The sequence below is a fragment of the Rana temporaria genome, chromosome 3 (assembly GCF_905171775.1).
Source record: "Rana temporaria chromosome 3, aRanTem1.1, whole genome shotgun sequence".
NCBI lineage: Eukaryota > Metazoa > Chordata > Amphibia > Anura > Ranidae > Rana > Rana temporaria.
This window is the reverse complement of record NC_053491.1, coordinates 195,634,867-195,661,878: the sequence shown is the minus strand read 5'-3', so window position 1 is coordinate 195,661,878 and position 27,012 is coordinate 195,634,867. Positions and strand designations below refer to the sequence as shown.

The window sequence follows — 27,012 nt, the reverse complement described above, 5'->3', positions numbered from 1 at the left end:
ATTCTGAATTAGGAGCAGGACTTTTGTAAGGGGCCATACCACCAAGAGAGACACCTTGCCGACTTCTGCCACGTGTTTATTAAGTGGTCTTGCATAGCAAGAGCACTTATTGTTATCTCACATATATATTATTCTTATAGCCAAATTTGCCCCCCTAACTCCTCCCACAGTTCTTACACTACATAGACGAGTAATATATCGAATCGTGCGGATTGTTCCCGATCGGTGGGCTATTACTGTGTGGAAAATTTCGCCGAATCGTTCGCGAAATATTGTAATTTTTGCGGCAAAATTTTCCCATAGGAATGAATGGGGAGCGGTAGAGTGTGGGATTTCTAAAAATGAAAAATCATTACATGATTTGCAAACTGCAACCACACCCTCATTTTCAAGCCGACCTACACAAATCTTATATCAAAACGTTCAGCTATCCCTGCTGCCTCCACACGTGTTCACGGCTAAGTGATTGATCAAACCGTTTTCACAATATGATAATTTGTTTTCAACCTACGCCATCCATTATTTCAATGGAAGTCAATGGAGGTCAAAGTTTAGAAAACTAAAATCATCTTTGGAATTTGTAAACTGCGACTGTGCCTTCAATTTTATTATTTCAGAGACATACTATACATCAAAATGTAGGTCTGGGTCTTGTGATTCGTAAAATATAAAGATATTCGCTGTACGATTCATAGTTTTTAAAATACAACCATTTGAATAGGACAAGTATTTAAGAAAAATCCAGGATCTGAGTCTCTGCTTAGAGGCTGCATGCTTATGTTTACATTGGTTTCCTAGGAGACGCTGAGGTAATAAAAACTCCTCACGCACAGCTGTAAGGGGATTCTATAGCTCCTCCCACACAGTTGTGAGGCAGTTGTGAGGTGTTTTCTGTGAGGTAAATACTTTCATACACACAGTTGTGAGGCGTTTTCTGTGAGGTAAATACCTTCATACACACAGTTGTGAGGTAGTTGTGAGGTGTTTTCTGTGAGGTAAATACCTTCATACACACAGTTGTGAGGCAGTTGTGAGGCGTTTTCTGTGAGGTAAATACCTTCATACACACAGTTGTGAGGCAGTTGTGAGGCGTTTTCTGTGAGGTAAATACCTTCATACACACAGTTGTGAGGTAGTTGTGAGGTGTTTTCTGTGAGGTAAATACCTTCATACACACAGTTGTGAGGCAGTTGTGAGGTGTTTTCTGTGAGGTAAATACCTTCATACACACAGTTGTGAGGTAGTTGTGAGGTGTTTTCTGTGAGGTAAATACCTTCATACACACAGTTGTGAGGTGTTTTCTGTGAGGTGTTTTCTGTGAGGTAAATACCTTCATACACACAGTTGTGAGGTAGTTGTGAGGTGTTTTCTGTGAGGTAAATACCTTCATACACACAGTTGTGAGGTAGTTGTGAGGTGTTTTCTGTGAGGTAAATACCTTCATACACACAGTTGTGAGGTAGTTGTGAGGTGTTTTCTGTGAGGTAAATACCTTAATTTGAAGGACAAGTATTAAAAAAAAATTCCTCAATTTCTGCTGTGTTTACAGAGAGCCTGCAAACCAAACAATTGGTTTCCTAGGAGACGCTGAAAAGTTTAATAACACCTCACAAACAGCTGTGAGGTGAGTTGGCTCCTTCCACACAAGGCTGAGGGAACTTTCCTCTGCTTGCAAGGGTCTCAAACTGGTGGCCCTCCAGCTGTTGTAAAACTACAAGTCCCATCATGCCTCTGCCTGTGGGAGTCATGCTGGTAACTGTCATTCTTGCAATGCCTCATTGGACTTGTTTTGCAACAGCTGGAGGGCCGCCAGTTTGAGACTCGAGTGTGTTTGCATTGGTTTCCTAGGAGACGCTGAGGTAAAAACCTTCATACACACATCTGTGAGGGCTTTCTATAGCTCCTCCCACACACTGAGGTGATATGGCTCAGTTTTTTTTGGCTCTGCGTAACTTCTGCATGCTCTGCATATAGCAACCATACATAGCAACCAGTCCATAGAAACCAGTCCATAGCAACCAGACCATAGCAACCCTCCATAGCAACCAGTCCATAGAAACATGTCCATAGCAACCAGTCTATAGCAACCAGTCCATAGCAACCAGTCCATAGCAACCAGTCCATAGCAACCCGTCCATAGCAACCCGTCCATAGCAACCCGTCCATAGCAACCCGTCCATAGCAACCCGTCCATAGCAACCCGTCCATAGCAACCGTCCATAGCAACCGTCCATAGCAACCGTCCATAGCAACCGTCCATAGCAACCGTCCATAGCAACCACTCCATAGCAACCACTCCATAGCAACCGGTCCATAGCAACCGGTCCATAGCAACCGGTCCATAGCAACCGTCCATAGCAACCGTCCATAGCAACCGTCCATAGCAACCAGTCCATAGCAACCGTCCATAGGAACCCGTCCATAGGAACCCGTCCATAGGAACCCGTCCATAGCAACCAGACCATAGCAACCAGTCCATAGCAACCGTCCATAGCAACCAGTCTCTAGCAACCACTCCATAGCAACTGTCCATAGCAACCATTCCATAGCAACCAGTCCATAGCAACCACTCCATAGCAACCTTCTATAGCAACCAGTCCATAGCAACCAATCCAGAGCAACCGTCAATAGCAACCAGTCCATAGCAATCAATCCAGAGCAACCGTCCATAGCAACCAGTCCATAGCAACCAGTCCATAGCCATCAGTCCATAGAAACCAGTCCATAGAAACCAGTCCATAGCAACCCTCCATAGCAACCAGTCCATAGCAACCAGTCCATAGCAACCGTCCATAGCAACCGGTCCATAGGAACCCGACCATAGCAACCGTCCATAGCAACCACTCCGTAGCAACCACTCCGTAGCAACCACTCCATAGCAACCACTCCATAGCAACCACTCCATAGCAACCACTCCATAGCAACCACTCCATAGCAACCACTCCATAGCAACCACTCCATAGCAACCACTCCATAGCAACCACTCCATAGCAACCACTCCATAGCAACCACTCCATAGCAACCAGTTTTTGATGGGGCAAATAGGATGGTGCAGTTTTGATGGGGTAGTTTTTAATGGAGCAGTTTTTGATGGGGCAATGGACCGAACTGGCTCGACACACTGTTGGATCACATTTACATCTCCAGGGGCACCGTCTCCAGTCAGGAGTATTGGTGGAGGCAAGACCACGCCGCACAATTTCCCCAGAAATTGTATCTTTTCTAGTTATCTGTTAAATTATCAGAAGACACATCTTATCAATTTGCTGAAACTGAATTGAAAAATGTTAATGTGAATAGAAACAAGTAGGTCATTAGTGATATTACTGGCTCTTAGAACACCAACTGGCTGCATACAAGTCCTGCTCGCAACACTGTTGTCTCCATCATGTACATATGCCGGTTTCTCTGTGAAAAAAACTCCACCTTCACAAATGATAAAATCATTTCTGAAATAGCAATTTGTAATTTATTATTATTACAAATTAATTTTCCATTTCAATCAGCCGCTATCTGTGATTTTCTAAATTTGCAAAAAAGGATTACAGTGTTGGGTTTCTGCAATCATGACAGTTGGGGGCACCCCAGAAGTATAATTTCCTGCTCAGCGACTGTGATTAGCTCACTACCTTTCCCAGAACCTGAATGGAGTGTCAAGTCAATTTACATGCATTTACTACAACAGGAGGTTCATTGCTGCGATGCTTTTCTTATACAGAACAGGCTGATCAGGTGGTTAAAGTAACACAATTTTTCTGTTTAACCAGAGGGGTGAATGAAAACAAATGGACCGACTCCCCCAGCCACACATTTAAAGTGGGTGGGGCAATCACTCCCGCTGAGCTATTTTAATTTGCAGATGAAGAGACTTACCAACAAGCAAATCACAATGATCAGTGTTTCCGGCTATAGCTGGTGGCACTGATCGTTCGGGAGAAACTAGACAGGCTGGCTGTACACATGTCAATCTATAGATCGACTTGAGTATAACCAACTAGTCCATACATGGACTGAAATTCAGCTAGTCCCTGATGAACTGGCTGAATTTCGATCCATACATGGCTGGCTTAAAGCTTGTGTTTTTGTTTTTAAAAATAATAAACATGTTATACTTACCTGCTTTACGCAGTGGTTTTGCACAGAGAAGCCCCCAGCCTCCTCTTCTCAGGTCTCCTGCTGGTGCTCCTGGCCCCTCCTCCTTGCGGAGTTCCCCCATAGCAAGCCACTTGCTACGGGGCACACGCGCATGCTCACTCCATAGCCGCCTCTGTGTGTCCATAGGACACACAGAGCATGATTCAGCCCTGCCCCCCACAGGCCGTGATTGACAGCAGCGGGAGCCAATGGCTACTCTTGTTCACATTGCTGGATCAAGATGGGACTCAGGTAAGTATTGGGGGGGGGCACTTCAGCCTTTACAACCACTAACAACCTGACGCTTGAATTTAGTTTGATAAAATTGCTCGCAAGGCTTCCATCAAGAATCTCTGGGAACAAAAAATATAATCTACTACTAAATATAATCTACTACTATATGTAATCAATAAAGTTTCTTAAAATCCTCAAAATTACATATTTCAAATAAAGGGTATTAATATTATTTTACTATACCTACATTAAAAATAAAAAGATCTAAATAGATTTAAAAATAATTTCATGTTTTATGCAAGTTGCCTTTCAAACTCCTTTACTGTCTTATCTCCAAAATAACAAGTGTTCTTTAAAAGACAATAAATACAAGGAGATAACTTACTGGTGCCTATGGTTCCATTATGAATCAGATTTACATCTTCAGGAATCACTGACAACATTCATTATGGTCACGGCTAAGGTGTGTAATCTCATGATCTGTTACTATAAACACATGAGTTCCCTTTAAATCAACCAACACAGAGAATATTACAATACAAGTCAAGGGAAAAAAAATCTACTTGGAACGAATAAGAAGAGACCTGCAGCTGAACTTGCTTTGATGTTTTAGCTAATCTTGGACTCTCAAGAAATTATTAATATGGACTTAAAAGACCAAGTGAGCCATGTGCCTGGAAGGAAGTCAGAATCTAAGGAAAGCAAGAAGCATCATATTGTTTTAATCCTTAGTCATGAGATACAAATATGAAGCCCAACTATACTTATAAAAAAATATATAGTTATACTCAGGTTGGCGAAAATAATATTCTTGAAAAAGACTGACCCTGCGCTCTCCCTACAATAGTGTAGCGGGAGGGATTGGAGCAATTTTCTCTCCCTCAATCCGTGGTTGAAGTAAAGAAAACTGCATAATGTATGGCCCGCCTTCGGGACCTTAGATTGTAAGCACCTTGAGAGCAGGGACTGATGTGGATGTACAATATAAATGCAAAGCACTTGAGGGCAGGAACTGATGTAGATGTACAATATAAATGTAAAGCACTGTGTAAATTGATGGCACTATATTAGTACCTGTAAAAATACAATTACAATCTACCATACAAATAGCTGTGAGTACTACTGAAAATGTATAATCACAACCTACTGTTAAATAAAGTGTTATCAACAGGAAAAGAATCAACCAGGCAAGTTTATCCAGAATTGATTTTGATGTTAAATCTTTCGAAATGTTAGTCAAAACAAAAATAATGACGCCATGTTATTTATTCATTATCCGGTTCGATTTTTTTTTTATTATTATTGGCAAAGAAAAAACTGAGTGTATTATGACAACACTGTAATTTAATTTCCTCACATAATCTCCCTGCATTACAGGGCGTTACATTTGTGTAGAATGCTTGAGGTGATAGTAGCCATATTAGTGCGACAAAGTACTGTCTGTTATACTTTTTTTTTGCACTAACATACAATTATTTTAAGACAAGCTTTTGGGTATGTCCCCTTCAAGGTCCCAGCAGTGAAGAAGGGAACAGGGGAAAATTGTATGTTGGTGCAAATAAAAAAAGAATCACGTACAGGACTCAGATGTCATTTGTGTAGAATCAAATAGTATCATTAAGGATAACTTAACATTAGAACAAAAACGTGATATGTTGCAGCTTGCAGTCCTGCCATATTGTGGTCGCATTCATTTTCTTTTTTCAAGCTAAGAACCTTTTCAGCAAATGCAGGAAATATTTGATGATTCTAACAAAAATGCAGTGTCCTTGTCACTTCCTTTGAGCCGCACCAAAGATCTTGCTTCTAGCGATCTTCTGTAAACTACTAATTGCCCTGCCTTCTATGTAATTGAATCAAAGACACAAGGACATGTTTGTAGTATTAGCCAGCTAAAGGAACCACAAAATGGGGGGGGGGGGGTGCAGGTACAATTTTTTGAAGTGCAGTTAAGCAGTTTTTCAACACACAGGCCATGGAAGGGTAGATAGGCTGCCTCTTCTTTTACAGGCCCCATCTGTGTTGAAGTGGCCCTGTGATGGGACGATCACCTTAAAGTATTTAAAGGTAATTTGAATTCATGGTAAGATGGCACAAGTTGGAAACCTGGCCATTTGAAAGGTTTTCTCATTACCACACGACGATAAATGATCTTTCAAAGATTCTTTTGATTAATACACATACTCACCATTTTCAGAATTTCCCAAGCAGTCTAGGCTGTTCAGTCACAGATTAAGGCCCACTTTGGAAATGTAATTTCTTTTCAAACGTCTTCTTTGAAGGGATATATATGCTAAAGTATAATTCTGGGCAAAATAATAATCATAAAAATTAGGGTTGTCCCGATACCGATACTAGTATCGGTATCGGGACCGATTCCGAGTATTTGCGGGAGTACTCGTACTCCCGCAAATACCCCCGATACCAGAATAGAATACTCCCCCCCCCCGCCGCCACCGCCGCCAATGCCGTTACGCCGCCGCCGCCAATGCCGTTACGCCGCATCCCCGCTACCGCCGACTGACTGTGTAATACGCGCGCCGTTCCATTACAGCTTTGAATAGCTGTAATGATTGGCGCCGCGTATAGACACTCCCCCTTGCTCGGATGAACTGTCCAATCCCGAGCGAGGGGGAGTGTCTATACGCAGCGCCAATCATTACAGCTATTCAAAGCTGTAATGGAACGGCGCGCGTATTACACTGACTGTCGGCGGTAGCGGGGATGCAGGACAGGTAAGCGGGACATGGCTGGCTACATGGGGGGAGACGTGGCTGGCTACATGGGGGGAGACGTGGCTGGCTACATGGGGGGAGACGTGGCTGGCTACATGGGGGGAGACGTGGCTGGCTACATGGGGGGAGACGTGGCTGGCTACATGGGGGGAGACGTGGCTGGCTACATGGGGGGAGACGTGGCTGGCTACATGGGGGGAGACGTGGCTGGCTACATGGGGGGAGACGTGGCTGGCTACATGGGGGGGAGACGTGCCTGGCTACATGGGGGGAGACGTGGCTGGCTACATGGGGGGAGACGTGCCTGGCTACATGGGGGGAGACATGCCTGGCTACATGGGGGGAGACATGGCTGGCTACATGGGGGCAGACATGGCTGGCTACATGGGGGGAGACATGGCTGGCTACATGGGGGGAGACATGGCTGGCTACATGGGGGGAGACATGGCTGGCTACATGGGGGGGAGACATGGCTGGCTACATGGGGGGAGACATGGCTGGCTACATGGGGGGAGACATGGCTGGCTACATGGGGGGAGACATGGCTGGCTACATGGGGGGAGACATGGCTGGCTACATGGGGGGAGACATGGCTGGCTACATGGGGGGAGACATGGCTGGCTACATGGGGGAGACATGGCTACATGGGGGAGAAATGCTACATGGGGGAGACATGGCTACATGGGGGAGAAATGCTACATGGGGGAGACATGCTGCATGGGGGGGAGACATGGCTACATGGGGGAGACATGCTGCATGGGGGAGAGACATGGCTACATGGGGGAGAGACATGGCTACATGGGGGAGAGACATGGCTACATGGGGGAGACATGCTGCATGGGGGGGGAGACATGCTGCATGGGGGGGAGACATGGCTACATGGGGGAGACATGCTGCATGGGGGAGAGACATGGCTACATGGGGGAGACATGCTGCATGGGGGAGAGACATGGCTACATGGGGGAGACATGCTGCATGGGGGGGAGACATGCTGCATGGGGGGAGACATGGCTGCATGGGGGGGGAGACATGGCTACATGGGGGGGGGAGACATGGCTACATGGGGGGAGACATGGCTGCATGGGGGGGAGACATGGCTGCATGGGGGGGAGACATGGCTGCATGGGGGGGAGACATGGCTGCATGGGGGGGAGACATGGCTGCATGGGGGGAGATATGGCTGCATGGGGGGGAGTCATGGCTACATGGGGGGAGTCATGGCTACATGGGGGGAGACATGGCTACATGGGGGGAGACATGGCTACATGGGGGGAGACATGGCTACATGGGGGGAGACATGGCTACATGGGGGAGACATGCTGCATGGGGGGGGGGGGGGACATGCTGCATGGGGGGGAGACATGCTGCCTGGATATGGGGGGGACATGGCTGCATATGGGGGGGACATGGCTGCATATGGGGGGGACATGGCTGCATTTGTGGGGAGACATGGCTGCATTTGGGGACACATTTAAAAAAAAGTATCGGTATTCGGTATCGGCGACTACTTGAAAAAAAGTATCGGTACTTGTACTCAGTCCTAAAAAAGTGGTATCGGGACAACCCTAATAAAAATCTTTGCAATACATGCACCCTTTCCTATGCCTACAAATGCTGAAAGTACAGAAAAGTGGACAATACTTTTACATACATGGTATGAGCAACACTGAGGGGGTTAATTACTAAAGGCAAATCTACAAGTGCAAAGTGCACTTGAAGTTGCACTGAAAGTTCAGTCGCTGTAAACCCGAGGGAGACATGCAAAGAAAACACCATTTCAGCTTGCACATGATTGAATAATAAATCAACAGAGCTTCCCCTCATTTCAGATCTACCCCTCAGATTTACAGTGACTGCACTTCCAAGTACACTTTCAGTGCAATTTCAAGTGCACTTTTAGTGCAAAGTGGATTTGCCTTTTCGTAAATAACCCCCTAAGAGGCCGATTTACAAGCATTGTGCATCTATAAATTAAATTCCCTGTTTTTGTCATTTTCGTCTGTTGCTTTTATCAATCAAAAGGGTTACTTGGGTCCATTCTGCAAATGACAGCGGTGAGCAACCCATACAGATATCTGCTTACTACCCACTCTTCCCTATCCCTCTCTACATGCTTACACAAATTTATTTCCCAGAAAAACAATGCTGTTGCCTTGACTCCCAAGTGCCTGCCAAGATGCTGTGTATAGGAAAAGGGCTCCCCTTATGCCGCGTACACACGACCGTTTTTTCTGTCCGAATAAATTGACGGGTTTTTCCAATGGAATTCCGCTCAAGCTGTCTTGCATACACACGGACACACCAAGATCCGTCAAAAACGCGGTGACGTACAACACTATGTTGAGCCTAGAAAAAGTTCAATGCTTCCGAGCATGTGTCAAATGGTTTCGGAGCATGCGTGTTTTTTTTCTCCGTCAGAATACCATACAGACGAACAGAATTTCTAATAGAGGAACATGTTCCCTTTCTAAGTCCGTCAAAATTTTCGACGGAAAAAGTCAGATGGGGCATACAGTCAGTCTGACTTTTTCCATCGGAAATTCCGACCGCGTGTACGCAGCATTAGAGATGCAGTTTTGGGAACAGGTCCATGACCACAGGGACTGATCTAGGGTAATCTGGTGATCCCTCCTCCCAGCGGCTGTCACTGCAAGAGATACACTTGCCTGACGATTTCATAGGACGTAAAAAAAACGTAGTTCTCACTCAAAAGGGGAAAAATTTGGGTGACAAATATATTTAGTCACTGCTTAGATGCCACTAGTGGTGGTGTAATTTTTAGAAAGTAGGCTGCAGCTTTCTTTCACAGCTTAAAGTAGAACTTTACCCATAACATCTTGATAAAATGATATGTTTTTTAGCAGGAAACATAGATATCACATTATTATGCTACCAAAACTCTTGTGTGCTGTAAATTGCATTTTGCTGCAGGCCACAACCTCTAAGCTGCAGTAAATCTTTAGGTTCTCAGCAGATTGGACACTTCGACTCTAAGCTGGCTATACACAGTTCAAAATGTGTCTGGTTCAGCAGGGACCAAGCTAATTTCAATTAGTGTGTGGCCATCCCTGCTCAACAGAAGTCAATTACTAATCAACTTCTGTCAAAGAGACATGTTGGAAAATGTTTCTTTAGCATCCACTACAGCCACTGATCAGTGTACGTCAGAATACATGTCTTGGCAAGGGAGAATTCCTCCATCCACCTCACTTGTTCTTTCAGTCAGCCTGCTGGATGAAGGAAAAAAATAGGGCTGGCTTAAAAAACCCACTGTAAACACACACGCCAACAGTCTACAAAGTGGTAAGGTGGGTACACATTGAACAAAATTCAGCCAGTTCAGCAGGGACTGACTGAACTTTAATTTGGGTGTGTGGCTCTCCCTGCTTGATAAAAGTCGATTGGTAGATCGACTTATGTGGAACTGAACTGTTGGAAAACTTAAAGCGGAGGTTCACCCTCAAAATGAACTTTCCAGCATCCTTAAAGCGGAAGTAAACCCATCAATTTAACAGTTTGAAAAAGCAGTTACATTCCTGGCATGCCAGGAATGCTAACTGTCACATTGGTTGTGCTCTCAACCAAACTGTCAAACCATCCAATGGCTGGTGTCATAACTGATCACATGTGCAGCATCATGGCAGTTGAAGATTAAACAGAGGCCAAGACACGCCTTAGCAGCCGTCAATCAACTCCTCTTCGCTTAGAAACGCCCATTCCCCGCAGGATTCCCCGCTCGGAGCCGGAAAACAAGGGCTCATATAACGATAAGTACAAGTAAAAAAAAAAAAAAAAAACAGCATACTGCAGATGTTAGCAGTATGCTACAGCTAATGTCAAAAAGTGGATTTTTGGGTGAACCTCCGCTTTAAGTTCGATCAGTGGCTGCAACCAATTGGCTGCAGCGCTGATCAGTGTATACTGACAATGCATGCGTTCCCAGAATACAATAGCACAATGGTGAAGATGCCACCATGCACTTCACTTGTGTGGGCCAGTGAACTAAGCATGTATATCCAGTTTTAGGCTTTAAAGTGATTGTAAAGGTTCCCTTTTGTCATTACAATAACAAACATGTAATACTTACATGTTCTGTGCAATGGTTTTGCACAGAGCAGCCCTAATACTCCTCTTCTTGGGCCTCCCGGCAGCGATTCTGGCTCCTTCCCTCCACAGAGTTTCCACAATAGCATGCCGCTTGCAATTTGGCAACCATGCTACCTCGCTCCTGAGCCAGGCTGTTTGCAGGCTGTTTGCACCTATTCAGACAAACAGCACGGCTCGGCCCGAACCCCCGGTTTTGACCAACAGAAGCAGAAGCCAACAGCTCCCACTGCTCTCAGCTGAGTTGGTGAAACGGGAGAGGGGAGAAGAGTTGCTGCAGATGTACACAGCTCTGGACCAAGTAAATATATAGGGGGGGATGCGGTGGGAGGGGTGTTGCATAAAGCAATGATGCCATTTACTCTTGACTGTCTCACTACCACTAAGTCTATTCCAAGCAGCAACTACTGTTTCAGTAAATTGATACTTTCCTCCTGTTTGTTTGAGGTCATGTTCTTGATCTTGGATGGAGAGCAGGGGTTATCAGAACAGAAGATAGGGGTCAGCAGGGTGGGTAATGGACAGGAATCAGCATGGCAGAGAAGAAGGGTCTGCAGGACAGTGTACAGGGGTCAGCAGGGCAGAGCCCAAAAGTCACTATGGCAGAGAAGAGGGGTCGCACGGGCACAGTAGGGCAGAGTAAAGGAGTCAGCAGGACAAAAGACAGGGGGGTCAGTAGGGCAAGGTATAGGGGTCAGCAGGTCATAAGACAGGGTCAAGTAGGGCAGGGAACAGGGCTCAGCAGGATGAAATACAGGGGGACAGTAGGGAAGGGATCAGCAGGACGGAAGACAGGGGGTTAGTAGGGCAGGGTACAGGGGTCAGCAGGACGGAAGACAGGGAGTCAGTAGGGCTGGATACAGGGGTCAAATCCCGCCCTCCATTCGTCCTCTTAACCAAAATCCCCCCACCCCCCCTAGAACAAATTGAGCATCTGTGAGGCATCCTAAAAATGGAAGGTGGAGGAGTGCAAGGTCTCCAACATACAACAGCTCCGTGATGTCGTCATGGAGGAGTGGAAGAGGATTCCAGTGGCAACCTGTGAGGCTCTGGTAAGCTTCATGCCCAAGAGGGTTAAGGCAGTGCTGGAAAATAATGGTGGCCACACAAAATATTGACACGTTGGGCCCAATTTGGACATTTTCAATTAGGGGTGTACTCAGTTTTATTGCCATCAGTTTAGACATTAATGGCTGTGCGTTGAGTTATTTTGAGGGGACAGCAAATTTACACTGTTATACAAGCTGTAAACTCACTACTTTACATTGTAGCATTGTTTGCCATGACACTCAAAATTGAGCTTGGGTGCATCCTGTTTGCACTGATCATCATTGAGATGTTTCTACAATTTGATTGGAGTCCACCTGTGGTCAATTCAGTTGATTGGACATGATTTGGAAAGGCACACACCTATATATAAAGGTCTCACAGTTAACAGTGCATGTCAGAGCACAAACTAAGCCAAAAAAGCCAAGGAATTGTCTGTAGACCTCCGAGACAGGATTGTATCGAGGCGCAGATCTGGGGAAGGGTACAGAAATATTTCTGTAGCATTGAAGGTCCCAATGAGCACAGTGGCGTTCATCATCCGAAAAAGGAAGTTTGGAACCACAAGGACTCTTCCTAGAGGGGGCTATCCGGCCAAACAGAGATCGGGGGAGAAGGACCTTACTCAGGGAGGTGACCAATGATTGGTTTTGTAGAATTTTGAGGAAAATAATTAATTTAATCCATTTTGGAATAAGGCTGTAACACAAAACATAGAAAAAGTGAAGCACTGTAAATACTTTCTGGATGCCCTGTATATCTCAAAGTTCTTAGAACTCTAAGATGAATACCATCAGGGCCCATTGCTTTATTACGCTTTAACTGAGCCAGTTCCTCTACTACCTCGGTCTCTAGAAATCCTAAAAATGAACTTTCATTAGAAGAACCAAATTTATTTCCCAACTTGTTATTGTAATTGTTTAAATGGTTTGCTACAACCTCGCCATAAGTGTTGTGCCCAGTTTTAATTTTAGTGATTCCATTGTATGTTTTCCTTTTATCACGAATGGTCCTAAAAAAAGTTTTATCTCCTTTCTTAATCGATTAAGCAATTTCCTCCTCTATCTGTGCTTTGGCAGCACAAAATGTGTTTGGCCTCTTTGTCTCTATTTTTATACTCTTCTCTGTCAACTACACTTTGTTTCCTTGAATGTTCTATATGCAGATTTTGTTTTCCCTTTACTATCCTACTTGCCTCTTTAGTGAACCATAATGAATTTTTCTTCTGCTTATTCCTACTAACTTGTCTGACATATAATCTAGTTACCTCCAGGATAGTAAGATTTAACAGTGCCCAATGATTACTTACTCCTGTTGCTTTACTCCAACCTTTAAAAAAAAAATAGAAAATGTCTCCATTTCAGCAAAATTTGTCAGTTTGAAATCTAAAACTTTTGTTTTTGTATATGATTTTTCAGTTCTTGTTTTAATACCAAAGGAGAGACATTGGTGATTACTAGAAGCCAGTTCTCTCCCACCTCAACATCAGATCCCCATTTGTCAGTAATATGATCACCTCGGGTTGGGCTTTTTACTAACTATTTTAGAGAAACCCCATCCAGTGCTTCCATTACATCCCTGTTCCTGCTTGTACTAGCAGTTTGATAATTCCAGTTAATGTCAAGCATGTTGAAGTTACCCATAATCAAAACTTCTCTCTTCATTGCCATTGGAGTTATCTCATCATTTAACAAGTTATTTTAATCTTCAGTCTGTCCTCGGGGTCTGTATACTATACCAATTTTAAGGGAACACCTCTGGTTGGAGGGCAGACCGCAAGAGTTTAGAGTATTTAATTTGTTTTCTGAATTAATGTTAGCGTTATGCTATTTTTGACATATATGGCAAATCCACCTCCCCTCTTCCCTGCTCTGCCGTTCATGTAGTGCAGGAATATGCAATTAGAGGACCTCCAGCTGTTGCAGAACTACAAGTCTCATAAGGCATAGCAAGACTCTGACAGCCACAAGCATGACACCCAGACAGAGGCATGATGGCACTTGTAGTTCAGCTGTAGTGTATACCCTGGTATTGTTATTTCCCAGTCATTTGAATCCTTGAATTATGTCTCTGTAATTGCTATCAGCTCACAAAGCTTGTTGCCTAAACTTTTAAAACGTTTATCTTTACAACCACCTTAACACTTTATAATATAATACTCAATACAGCTGTAAAAGTGCTTTCGGGGGGAGGATTGGATGTGAACACTATGCCCTTTGCAGAATGTGTCATTTTGTCAATGAAAAATAAATAAATATGTTATAACAAAATCATGTGTACTGTATATATAGGGTTTGTAATATACCTTGTTAAAGCAAAAAAGCATTGCTACCACTTTAAAGCCAGACTAGGGCATTGCAAAAGTATATAGCATGTGGCATTCAAAAAAAGCATCTTGCCATTTGAAATTTGAAAACTGCTAGTTCTACATCAAGAAACTATTCTGAATCCAATGGGAACAAGCGGAAAAAACTTCAAAACAAAATTTGAAAGAACAGCTGCTAGTATGTGTAGTGGAGAACAGCCCACTAGAATAGGATGGTTTGTGTTGGAGGTTACAAACAATTTATATGAGATTACCTGGCAGCGATTCCTCCTTGGCGCAGGTTTGATACTCTTGGCTTCCCATCTTTGTCTATTCCACCTGACACTGTAAGCCCAAGTGTGGTGCCCTCTTTCTTCATTAATTCTACTATTGTTGAGCCCTTAAACTCCTCTGTTAAAAAGAAACATATGGATATTAAAATAGAATCTTAAAAATATCTGCACAGCATGATTTTCATTTAATGAATAAATAAAAACATATGTTTTCCTATTATCAGACACTAAATCACAGTTGTATTTTTCTGTGCACTACCAGTCTGAGCTCTGGGCCCCATTTACAGGTTAGAGTCAAAACTCAAACTCTCAATATGCAAAATCCCACAGGTTTCACTTGTGCCTGTTCATACCTGCACATGGTCTAAAATATGTACATTATTTTTTATTTCTTTTTTTTACAAAATATGTGAAAATGCACAAAAGACCGCAACAACGTCTGTACAAATGCTGCCCCCTCAAAAAAAGCTTGCAAACACTAAGCTCAAGTGTGAATGTAGCCTAGGAAGGTAATGTCAAAGCCCAAACACGGGAAAATCCTCCTGGCAAAAAACAAAATTCTGCTAAATAGAGAACCAAGTTTCCTCCATTCACATACTAATAACCAACTTGAAATGCCTGAGCATGAAGTGTGGGAATAGTCATGGTTTATTTTTACAATTTACCAAAAGCCTTTATTATGTTGTCTGGTTGTTCCTCCTCCAAGTAGAGGATGCTTTATTCATCACTTCAACATTTAGAATTCTTTATGAAGCTTATTATTTCTTAAGGCAGGAGGTCACACAATTCAATAAGCCTCTGTAGATGCAGATTTTGATGTTATTATACTGTGACTGAATTCAAACTTCGGGTGTTAGTTTGATAAGACACAAAGAAAGGTCTCAAATCCACTGTATAGGAACACGTGTCTGGCAGTAACCTTGGGGTTTAGATCTAATTATTATCCAGTCAACTAAAGATTAGCTATGAAGTTGTTGTTGACTAAAAGGTTTTATTTTTATTCAGGTTAAAATAAAGTATTGTACATTTTGGAGACCTATAGTTTGCTAAATACAGGTTCTTTCATTATTTAGTTCTGTGCTGTAAAGAGAATGTGATTTGATACATAGCTGGATGAGGCTCTATCTATAATATGATAGATTAGAAAGACAGACTACAGAGGATTTTTAACTACATACCCATGTATTTTAAAGTGGTTCCAAAGCCTTAAGGTTTTTTTTTACCTTATTGCATTCTACAGTGGGTAAAGAAAAGAATCACCCCCTTTAAAATAATCACATTTGGTTGATTTGCAGCCTGAAATGAAGGCAGACAGTTTTTGTTTTATCCAGTTGCATTTACTAGTGCAGCTTAGAACGTCCAAGTGAAAGATAGAATGCCAATATGTCAGATTTAGAAAAAGGACCACCCCCCATGTCAAGATTTTGTTGAACCACCGTTTGCTTTAATTACAGCCTTTAATCTGTTGGTTTAATCTTATCTGACCACCTTAAATACACCCTGAAGATTCTGAGGCCACATGGAAAATGTGTTATGGTCAGATGAGACTAAAATTGAATTATTTGGCCTCAACGCCAAACTTAATGTCTGGCAAAAATGTAATACAGCGCACCATCCAAATAACACCATTCCTACAGTAAAGCATGGAGGTGGTAATATTCTGTTATGGGGGTGTTTCTCTGCAGCAAGTACTGGAGCACTTGTCAGGATAAAAGAAAATTAATGGGACAAAATACCATCAAATTCGCCAGGAAAATCTGCTGCACTCTGCCAGAAAGTTGTCAATGGGAAGAAGGTTTACCTATCCTCATGACAATGACCCAAAGCACACAGCAAACAATTACCACACAGAGGTTGGAGAAAAAGGTTAAAGTGTTTGCATGGTCTCTAGCCAGAGCCCAGACTTAAACCCCATTGAAAATCTGTGGAATGACTTGAAGACTGCAGTTCACAAACAGTCACCATCAAATTAAACTGAACTTGAAAAGTTCTGCAAAGAAGAGTGGGCAAATGGAAGAGTTTGCGAAGTCTAGGTGTGCAAACTTAGTAGAGACCTATCCCAACAGACTAAAGGCTGTAATTAAAGTAAAAGGCGATTCAAGTAAATATTGAAATAAGGGGGGCAATTCTTTTTCCAACTCAGTGATGCTGTTTTTAATTTTTTTTCTGACGTGATGGTGTTATAACTTTCATGTGGATGTTTTAAGTTGCACTAGTAACAAAACAAAAATAATAGCTGGATAAAACAAAAATGGCATGTCTTATTTAAGGGCTGCAAAGTAACACAATTTAATTTAAGGGGGAGGGGGGGCGGCGGTGGGGTGATTCTCTTCTATACCCACTGCATGCAAGGTAAAAAACCTTCTGTGCTGCAGAATAACCCCAGCCCCCCGCGGTCTTCCTCTTCATTGGGCATATTGATAACAGGGGGCGGTCCTAAAGCGGTTAACAGTAGCAGAGAAAAGTCATGTCTAGCTGTGGTGCAAAGTTGTGTGAATCTCAAGGCAGAAATATAAATCTTTTGAAATGCATGACAGCTTCAACATACAGTATGTATTTCAAGTGTGTATTTAGCAGTTTGCCTTGAATACCGCTTTAAGCACCTAGATGGTGTTTATGCATTTATTATTTTTTCCAAAATCTGCCACTTGTCAAATGAAAAAATGTCTGCTATAATTTAAATCTAAGCGCAACAATTATGGTTGCTATTCATGTGTATGCATTTACTACCTGCCTCCAGTCAATGCATTATGTAGTATTAACATACATAAAAACTCATGTTTTATGGCAAGTCAATTTACAATTAACATCATATCATAAAAACTCAATTAGCAGGTTATTGCGAAGCTGGCCATACACTATGAATTTTCATAGTTTGTCACTCCACAAAAAAGAGTTCATGATGGTTTCCTTTTCCAATTTGTCCTTCTGGTATGAGAGCTTTCTGAACATTCAATCCATATGATTTGTTTAAAACTAAGCAATACTACTGTATGATCATGTGCAAGAAATGATAAAAAGGAATGTTGGAGCAGTTAAATGAAAGCATTGGGTCTTTTACTTTCAGACTGATACAGTTATATTGAAACATATAGCTGCTCCTCCTAAAAATGCTTAAAGGGGTTGTAAAGGATTTTTATTTTTTAAAAATAACAAACACGTTTTGCACAGTGTGGCCTCGATCCACATCTTCTGGGGTCCCTCTGCGGCTGTCTCTGGTCCTCCCCGCAAGAACTCCACACATTCATGCGAGAGAGCTCGCATGGTGTGTCCTTGCGGGCGCGCTCCCGTGATACAGCAGACAGCCATAGCCGCTCACTATATCACTCGGCTCCGCCCCCGGTGCACCGCGTCATTGGTTGTGGATGACAGCAGCGCGAGCCAATGGCTGCGCTGCTTCAATCGACCAATGAATGACCCGGGAAGCCGGCCAAGATGCCAGAGCGTTCACGGCACAGGACTTTCGAGGGGTCAGGTAAGTAAACGGGGGGCTGGGGAGGCCGGTATTGTCGGAAGTTTTTCACCTTAATGCATAGAATGCATTAGGGTGAAAAAACTTTTACCTTTACAACCCCTTTAAAGAGGAACTGAAGTCTGCTCACATAATTTGTAATAAAAACATCTTTGCCATTCTGAAGCTTCCCTCCAACCACTTTGCATATTATTTTATATATACTGTGATTCTGTACTTGTCAAATATGCTGCAGAAATCTCCCTCCACCAAGTCTGGCTGCAGCCATTTTAACTGTGGGCAGCTGAAGCTGCTGCCTGTTCACTTCCTGGATTTACACAGACACACACACCTCCAGTGAAAGCGCCAGGGCTCTGCAGCCCTGCAGCTTTCATTGGCCCTCTTAAGACTCCTTTCCTGGCAAACTCTTACAAGACAGAGAGAGAGAGCTGTGCATGTCTTATAAGCCTAGGCCAATGACCAGACAAGAAACAGGAAGTGGGCTGTATAAGGTATTTACTGGCAGAAAAAAAATGTCCAAAGGTAAAACAAGGGTAGAAGATTTAATAGATGGAAAGTTAACAATGACTTAAAGGGGTTGTAAAGGTAAAAAATGTTTTACCCTACTGCATCCTATGCATTAAGGTAAAAAAACATCTGACAGCACAGCCCCCCCCTCCCCGAGCCCCCGTTTTACTTACCTCACCCCTCGAAAGTCCCGTGCGCGTTCTCGTCCTCCTGTTCGGTTCCCAGCCTGGCCGTTGATTGGCTAGGCTGGGCTGATTGATAGCAGCGCAGCCATTGGCTGGCGCTGCTGTCAATCACAGCAGATGACGCGGCGCGCCGGGGGGCAGGGCCGAGTGATACAATCCGCTGTATCACAGGAGCGCGCTCGCAAAAGCTTTCCACCATGCGAGGGAGCTCGCATGAACGTGGAAAGCTTTTGCGAGGAGGAGCAGAGACAGTCGCCGAGGGACCCCAGAAGACACGGATCCGGGTCACTCTGTGCAAAACGAACTGCACAGCGGAGGTAAGTATAACATGTTTGTTATTTTTAAACCAAAAAAATCTTGCCTTTAGTGTCCCTTTAAGTTCTACTTCAAGTTAATGTGATATGAATCTCTACACCACCCACAAAGTCTATACCTTTTACTGCAATGTAAGAGACGTAAAATTGGATTCCCCACCACACAAAGTAGTTGTAAAGGCAACAAGTTGTTTACTTTAATGAATCCTCTGCATTATGGTAAAAAAAAAACTTCCAATAACAGAGGCCCCCTAGCCTCCCCTTAAAGGGTCACTAAAGGAATTTTTTTTTTAGCTGAAATGATTGTTTACAGGGCATAGAGACATAATAGTTAACTGATTCCTTTTAACCACTTCCTTACTGGGCACTTAAACCCCTTCCTGACCAGAGGACTTTTTGCGATTCGGCACTGCGTCGCTTTAACTGACAATTGCGCGGTCGTGCGACGTGGCTCGAAAACAAAATTAACGTCCTTTTTTCCCCACAAATAGAGCTTTCTTTTGGTGGTATTTGATCACCTCTGCGGTTTTTATTTTTTGCGCTATAAACAAAAATAGAGCGACAATTTTGAAAAAAAAAAAATATTTTTACTTGTTGCTATAATAAATAGCTAAATTTTTTTTTTTTACGTTTTTTTTTTTATCCTCAGTCTAGGCCGATACGTATTTTACATATTTTTATTAAAAAAAAAAAAAAAAAAATCGCAATAAGCGACTGGTTTGCGCAAAAAGTTATAGCGCCTACAAATAAGGGACAGAATTATTATTATTTTTTTTTTTTTTTACTAGAAATGGTGGCGATCTGCGATTTTTATTGGGACTGCGACGTTATGGCGGACACATCGGACACTTTTGACACGTTTTTGGCGCCATTCACATTTATACTGCAATCAGTGCTATAAATATGCACTAATTACTGTATAAATTTTTTTTTTACTAGAAATGGCGGCGATCTGCGATTTTTATTGGGACTGCGACGTTATGGCGGACACATCGGACACTTTTGACACATTTTTGGCGCCATTCACATTTATACTGCAATCAGTGCTATAAATAAGCACTAATTACTGTATAGATGTGACTGGCAGGGAAGGGGTTAACACTAGGGGGTGAGGAAGGGGTTAAATGTGTATCCTAATTAGTGTTCTAACTGTGGGGGAGGGGGGGTGACTGGGGGGGTGACCGATCTGTGTCCCTATGTACAAGAGACACAGATCCGTCTCCTCTCTCCCCTGACAGCACCGCTGTCTGCGAGAGCCGGGAATGAGAGATGATCTCATATGTAAACATATGAGATCATCTCTCATTGGCCGCACAGATCGCCTAGGAAACGGCCGCTCCGATTGGCCGTTCACGGCGATCTGTGACTGGCTGTGTCCAAGGGACACGGCCAGCACAGCAGTTCCCCGCTGCGCGCTCGGGAGCGCGTGCGGGGAACGCGAAAAGGGGCGGCCGTAAAAACACGGCCTCCCAGAGAAGTAGAGCCACCCGGCGGCCGTATATAGTCGTACGGCCGTCGGGAAGTGGTTAAAAATGATTAAAAAATAGATAAAAAACAATCATATAATGTGCCTGCAGTGTAGTTTCGTTTTTGTTGTTGTTTCCTGGTTCTCTGATGTACAGAGAGCCACTAGAGGGCAGTCAGCCAATAGAGAGCAGTGATACTTTGTCTAAAACTCCTCAGCACCAATCCAGTTTCGTTTTTCACACAATAATCACATTAGTGACCACCGTGAGAAATCTCCCAGCACTGTGGTTATCAGGAAACAGGCAACCAGGAAGTGTCCAGAACAGAGAGGATTTACAGCAACATTAAAAGCAAAAACGAACAATGAGGACATGAAACCAGGACTGCAGTAAGGTAAAGGAAGCTATTTAGCTAAAAAAAAAAATTCCTTTAGTGACCCTTTAAACAATTACCTTAGTCCTGTATCAATCCATCGCAGTGCCCGGGTTCAGTTCTCCTCATCTCTCTCGGTGCTCTCACAACTTGGCTGAAAGTAGCAGGAGTCACTAGCTCCTGCTGTTGTCAGTCAAGTCATGTGAGACAGGAGCAGTGATGGGGTCAAGCTGGGCAGTGCGTTTCTATGAACACACACAGCCAGGCCCCAGAGCAAGCCTGCAGGAGTGTCCCCATAGCTGCTTGCTATGGAGGCACTCAGAGAAGAGCAGGAGCCAAGAAAGCTGGCGGAGATCCCAGAAGAGGAGGTTCGTGGCTGCTCTAATAATAATTTCACAGAGGAGGTAAGCAGAACATGTTTGTTGTTTTTTAAAAACAGCCTTTACAACCACGTTAAATGCAATGTTCCTTGGTATACAAGTTAATAACTTTTTACAATTGCTAACTGCAAGGCAACTGAAGTGTGTGTGGAGGGTATCCTGCACCAGTTATGGAATACAATTGTACAATATCACACAGCAACCATGCAAATAAATAGAGGCAACGTTTTTCTTTTTAACCAGCCTGGTCTCATCTTTAGTTGAGTTTTGGCATTCAAGATTCTAGAACACAAATAGTCCAAATTCAGACAGTCCCCTAGTTACAAACACCCAACTTACCAACGGAGGGAGGAAAAACAGGAAGTGAGAGGAAATCTACCCCTAGGAAGGGAAATCCACTCCTTTAAGAGTTATTATGGGGGAAAATGTACCTCCACTGATGCGTTATCACCAATCTTTGTTTCCACAACAATTTAAAATGTTCAAAATCCAATTGTCATTGGAAAAGAAAGTGAGGTGAAATCTTCTGAACAGGGGCACAGACAGCAAAACAAATGTTACAGGGGTGATAACCCTTCCGTATGCTATCCAAAAAGCTTAAAAAGTTTTTTGGGCTGGAGCCACACTTAAATGTTTTTGCCTGTTCCGACTTACAAACAGATTCAACTTAAGAAATAAACCTACAGATCCAATCTTGTTTGTAACCCAACCTGTATTGCGACTGTTGCACAAAAACTAAAATTGATCATTTTCTCCAAGTATGGTAATCATTAGAGTAGAAGTTAAAATATAAAACAGGTACATTTTATTGAATCCAATAGAAACTATCAAATTATTGTTGTAAAAAGATTCACTGCTTTACTTCAGGCACTATTTATTCACTGGCTATCATATGGACCTAAATATTAACACAACTAAAAACATCAAGGAATGAAACCGGTTAACATTTTTGGGTTCAACTAACCAATTCCTTTGTTTTGTGCCCAAATCCCACACTAGTCACCAATGCTGATATTTGTCATTCTTACTCCTGTTCCTTTTTTTACTAGCACTATGTATACAAAACAGAGAGGTGCATCTTTACCTAAGGTATGGTAGGAAACATCAGTAGTTAAAAAAAAAAAAAGAAAAAGAAAAAAAAAAGCAGAATGTACATATTGATTTATGAAAATAGAGTTCCTTAACTATCAGATATTTAATCGTGTTCAATAAACAATTCTATAAAAGTTCAGAGTCAATAAATGGATTGTTTTAAAGATAAACAACACAAATAAACTGATTCCCTTGTGCAATCAGACCTTCAGAATTTTGTATTCACATCTATGGGTAATGAAAGCATTGGAAGCATAGAGAAGGTACATGCTTTCATATACTTTCTAAGGGCCAGTTCACACCACGTGCAGTCCAGTGTATTTTTTTTCTGCATCAAAAACGCATGGAAAGTAGGTTATATGGTTCAAACCAGTACTTGTAGTTTCAGTGCGTTCCAGAAAAAAATTAAGCATTTTTCTGCACTGCACTAAAACGCTGTAAAATGCATCAAAAGGGGGGGGGTGCACTGGACTGCATCAAAAACACACTTGAACGCATTAAAAACACGTCAAATGCACACGCAGAAAAGCATCTGGAACTCATCTGGACTGAGTTTCTATTATGCAAAATATCTACTGTGGATAAAAACAATAAAAGGTTTTGGGAAAGGTGGTCATGGGAAAAGAGAGGTATAGATGGAATTAAACACAAAGTTCTTTTTATCTTTTAAAAATGTGCATATATTTTACACATTCATATTAATACCACAAAGTACATCAGTGAGCACAGATGATGATGATTCAAGCTCTGCTCTTATTACATAGCCATAAATTATTCTATTCCTGAGATCTAACAAAGTTAAGGTACCCATATACATCTTGTTGTTCAAGTACCCATGGATACCTCCCATGTTTGTCTAATTGGAATGAGGAACACTAGATTCTTGCGGCGTAACATCAAATGTTTTTTTTCAACAACATTTTATTCTCTAGGGTCTTGGCTAAAAAAAATACATGTAATGTTTGGGGGTTTAAAGAAGTTTTCTAGCAAAAAATACTGATTTCCATTTATACGCAACAAATTGTCTTTAAGTGGTTAAACTGACCTCATTTACAGACAGAAGTTTATTCATTTGATCTAAGAACAAATGTTACTTTGTTTATAGTCATCTCTGATGTTGAGATACAGTTGCAATAAAAAGTATGTGAACTCTTTTGAATGATATGGATTTCTGCACAAATTGGTCATAAACAATAGACAATCACAGTCTGTTTAAACTAATAACACACAAAGAATTAAATGTTACCATGTTTTTATTGAACACACCATGTAAAAAAAAGTATGTGAACCCTTGGATTTAATAACTGGTTGAACCTCCTTTGGCAGCAATAACTTCAACCAAACGTTTCCTGTAGTTGCAGATCAGACGTGCACAACGGTCAGGAGTAATTCTTGACCATTCCTCTTTACAGAACTGTTTCATTTCAGCAATATTCTTGTGATGTCTGGTGTGAATGGCTTTCTTGGTCATGCCACAACATCTAAATCCGGTTGAGGTCAGGACTCTGACTGGGCCACTCCAGAAGGTGTATTTTCTTCTGTTTAAGCCATTTTGTTGTTGATTTACTTCTATGCTTTGGGTCGTTGTCCTGTTGCAACACACATCTTCTGTTGAGCTTCAGCTGGTAGACAGATGGACTTAAGTTCTCCTGCAAAATGTCTTGATAAACTTGGGAATTCATTTTTTTTTGTTTTCATGATAGCAATCCGTCCAGGCCCCGACGCAGCAAAGCAGCCCCAAACCATGATGCCCCCACCACCATACATCACAGTTGGGATGAGATTTTGATGTTGGTGTGCTGTGCCTCATTTTCTCCACACATATTGTTGTGCGTTTCTTCCAAACAACTCAACTTTGGCTTCATCTGTCCACAGAATATTTTGCCAGTACTGCTGTGGAACATCCAGGTGCTCTTGTGCAAACTGTAAACGTGCAGCAATGTATTTTTTGGACAGCATTGGCTTCCTCTGTGGTATCCTCCTATGAAATCCATTCTTGTTTAGTGTTTTACGTATAGTAGATTCGCTAACAGGGATGTTAGCATATGCCAGAGACTTTTGCAAGTCTTAAGCTGACACTCTAGGATTCTTCTTCACCTCATTGAGCAGTCTGCACTGTGCTCTTGCAGTCATCTTTACAGGACGGCCACTCCTAGAGAGAGTAGCAGCAGTGCTGAACTTTCTCCATTTATAGACAATTTGTCTTACCGTGGACTGATGAACAGCAAGGCTTTTGGAGATACTTTTATAACCCTTTCCAGCTTTATGCAAGTCAACAATTCTTAATCGCAAGTCTGAGAGCTCTTTTGTTTGAGGCATCATTCACATCAGGCAATGCTTCTTGTGAAAAGCAAACCTAGAACTGGTGTGTGTTTTTAATAGGGCAGGGCAGCTGTAACCAACACCTTCAATATCATCTCATTGATTGGACTCCAGTTGGCCGACACCTCACTCCAATTAGCTGTTGGAGATGTCATTAGTCTAGGGGTTCACATACTTTTTCCACCTGCACTGTGAATGTTTACATGGTGTGTTCAATAAAAACATGGTAACATTTAATTCTTTGTGCGTTATTAGTTTAAGTAGACTGCGATTGTCTTCTGTTGCGACTTAGATGAAGGTCAGATCACATTTTATGACCAATTTGTGCAGGAACCCATATCATTGCAAAAGGGTTCACATACTTTTTATTGCAACTGTAAACTTGGTAAGCTGCTTGGATATTTTTTGTCAGCTGTCAGAAGTGAGCAGAGAACTCTGCACTGGTTAGATTGAATCGGGGAAATTCTTTTTTTTTTTTTCCGATTGGGAGGGGGTAGAATCGCTAATGATTAATTGTGTAGCTTTAAGGGACATCTATTAGCAAAAGTGTGTTGGCGTAATGGTGAATTATACAAGGATTAGTTAAACCCACAAGTGCTTTTTTTTTTTTTTACCACTACTGTTCCTTTATACTGGCTTTTGAAATTTACAAATGCAACAATTTAAAAATTGGATAAAAGGTTTAGCACTGTGAAGCATTTTTGGTAGATACATGGTGCATTTTATATACCACTATATAGATTAGACCAAAATGAGGGCAAACAAGGAGGAAGGAGGGTCAGAGGGACTTTGTTCCAATTCAGGGATAGTGATTCAAAATCAGGGACAGTTAGGAGTTATGCCCATTGACATCTTGATGTTCATTAACATCTGCAGAAATCGTTCATGGTGAATTTTAAAGGTGTGCTACTTTGTCGAATGCACTTGCTGTTTCATAAATATTAATACAGACAGGGAACCAAGATAGATTTTGGACTGTTCAACTGTAGCAATACATAAAAGACAGCTTTTATTTGAAAGGAAATAACACTTCGCTACCAAATGAAATTCTAAAGAGTCAAGCAAAGCCGCCTTCAATTAATACTTGTGAAACAACAAAGACTGAAACATGCCTGAAACTGTTTCCTGCAGCAATTACTTTTTTGAATAGTACCTTGCACTGTGTGTAGGCAAAGGGTTCCACAGAATGGGCCTACCACAACAGGGACTGGGAAGTTAGGTGCTCACTTAATTTCTGAGATGTTTTCTGCATCAATTTTGGCCAATATGTTTTTTACTAGTATATGGTGCTGATCAGCAGCTTATAGCGGGACTGCGACATTGCGTCGGACAAATTGGACACCAAGTGACACTTTTTTGGGAGCCAGTGACACTAATATTGTGATAAGTCTTAAAAAAATATGCACTGTCATTGTACTGGCAGGAAAGGGATTAACATCAGGGGCAATCAAAGGTTTAGATGTGTTCCTAAGGGGTGCTTTCTAACTGTGGGGGATGTGCTTTAACTGTAAGACAGAGATTCATGTTCCTACTTGGCAGAAACACAAGATCTTAGTCTTCTCCTGTCACAAAACGGTGATCTGCCTTGTTTACATAGACAGACTGCCATTCTGTGTGCCTCGGGAATGATCAGTGTGTCCCGGCGTACCCCTGGCCAAAAAAATCACGTACAGGTACGCAATTTCGTGCTAAAGGACTGCCCTGCTGCAGTATATGTATGTGTGACAGTCCTTAAGCGGTTAAAGCAGTTAGAAAAAACAAAACCAAAAAGTAATGTATTGCAGCTGACCAATCTTTAAATGAAGTGGCTTCATTAGATTTTTTTTAGGCTTATTTTCCTTTATTTTACCTGATGATCCAAGTAACACTTCCTGCCTTAGGGTGTCTATACTCTGAAGAAGAGAGGAGCAATGCAGATGCCTATTGTACAACAATAATGTAAACCTGGGGTGAGGGAAGTGGGACGGGACAGTGGAATGGACAGGGGGGAAGTGGAATGGACAGGGGGACAGTGGAATGGACAGGGGGGACAGTGGAATGGACAGGGGG

The 27,012-nt window shown here is 42.4% G+C and overlaps 1 protein-coding gene across 16 annotated transcripts in view; it reads right to left on the bottom strand.

Annotated features, from left to right (window-relative positions):
* GRIP1 (glutamate receptor interacting protein 1) overlaps nt 1–27,012 on the bottom strand; it is a 713,137-nt gene that overhangs the window by 205,570 nt on the left and 480,555 nt on the right. For all 16 annotated transcript variants that reach the window (XM_040344055.1, XM_040344049.1, XM_040344050.1 and 13 more), the window contains exon 3: nt 14,835–14,970. In XM_040344055.1, the coding sequence (XP_040199989.1) occupies nt 14,835–14,970 (136 nt within the window). The remainder of the gene's footprint in view (nt 1–14,834; nt 14,971–27,012) is intronic.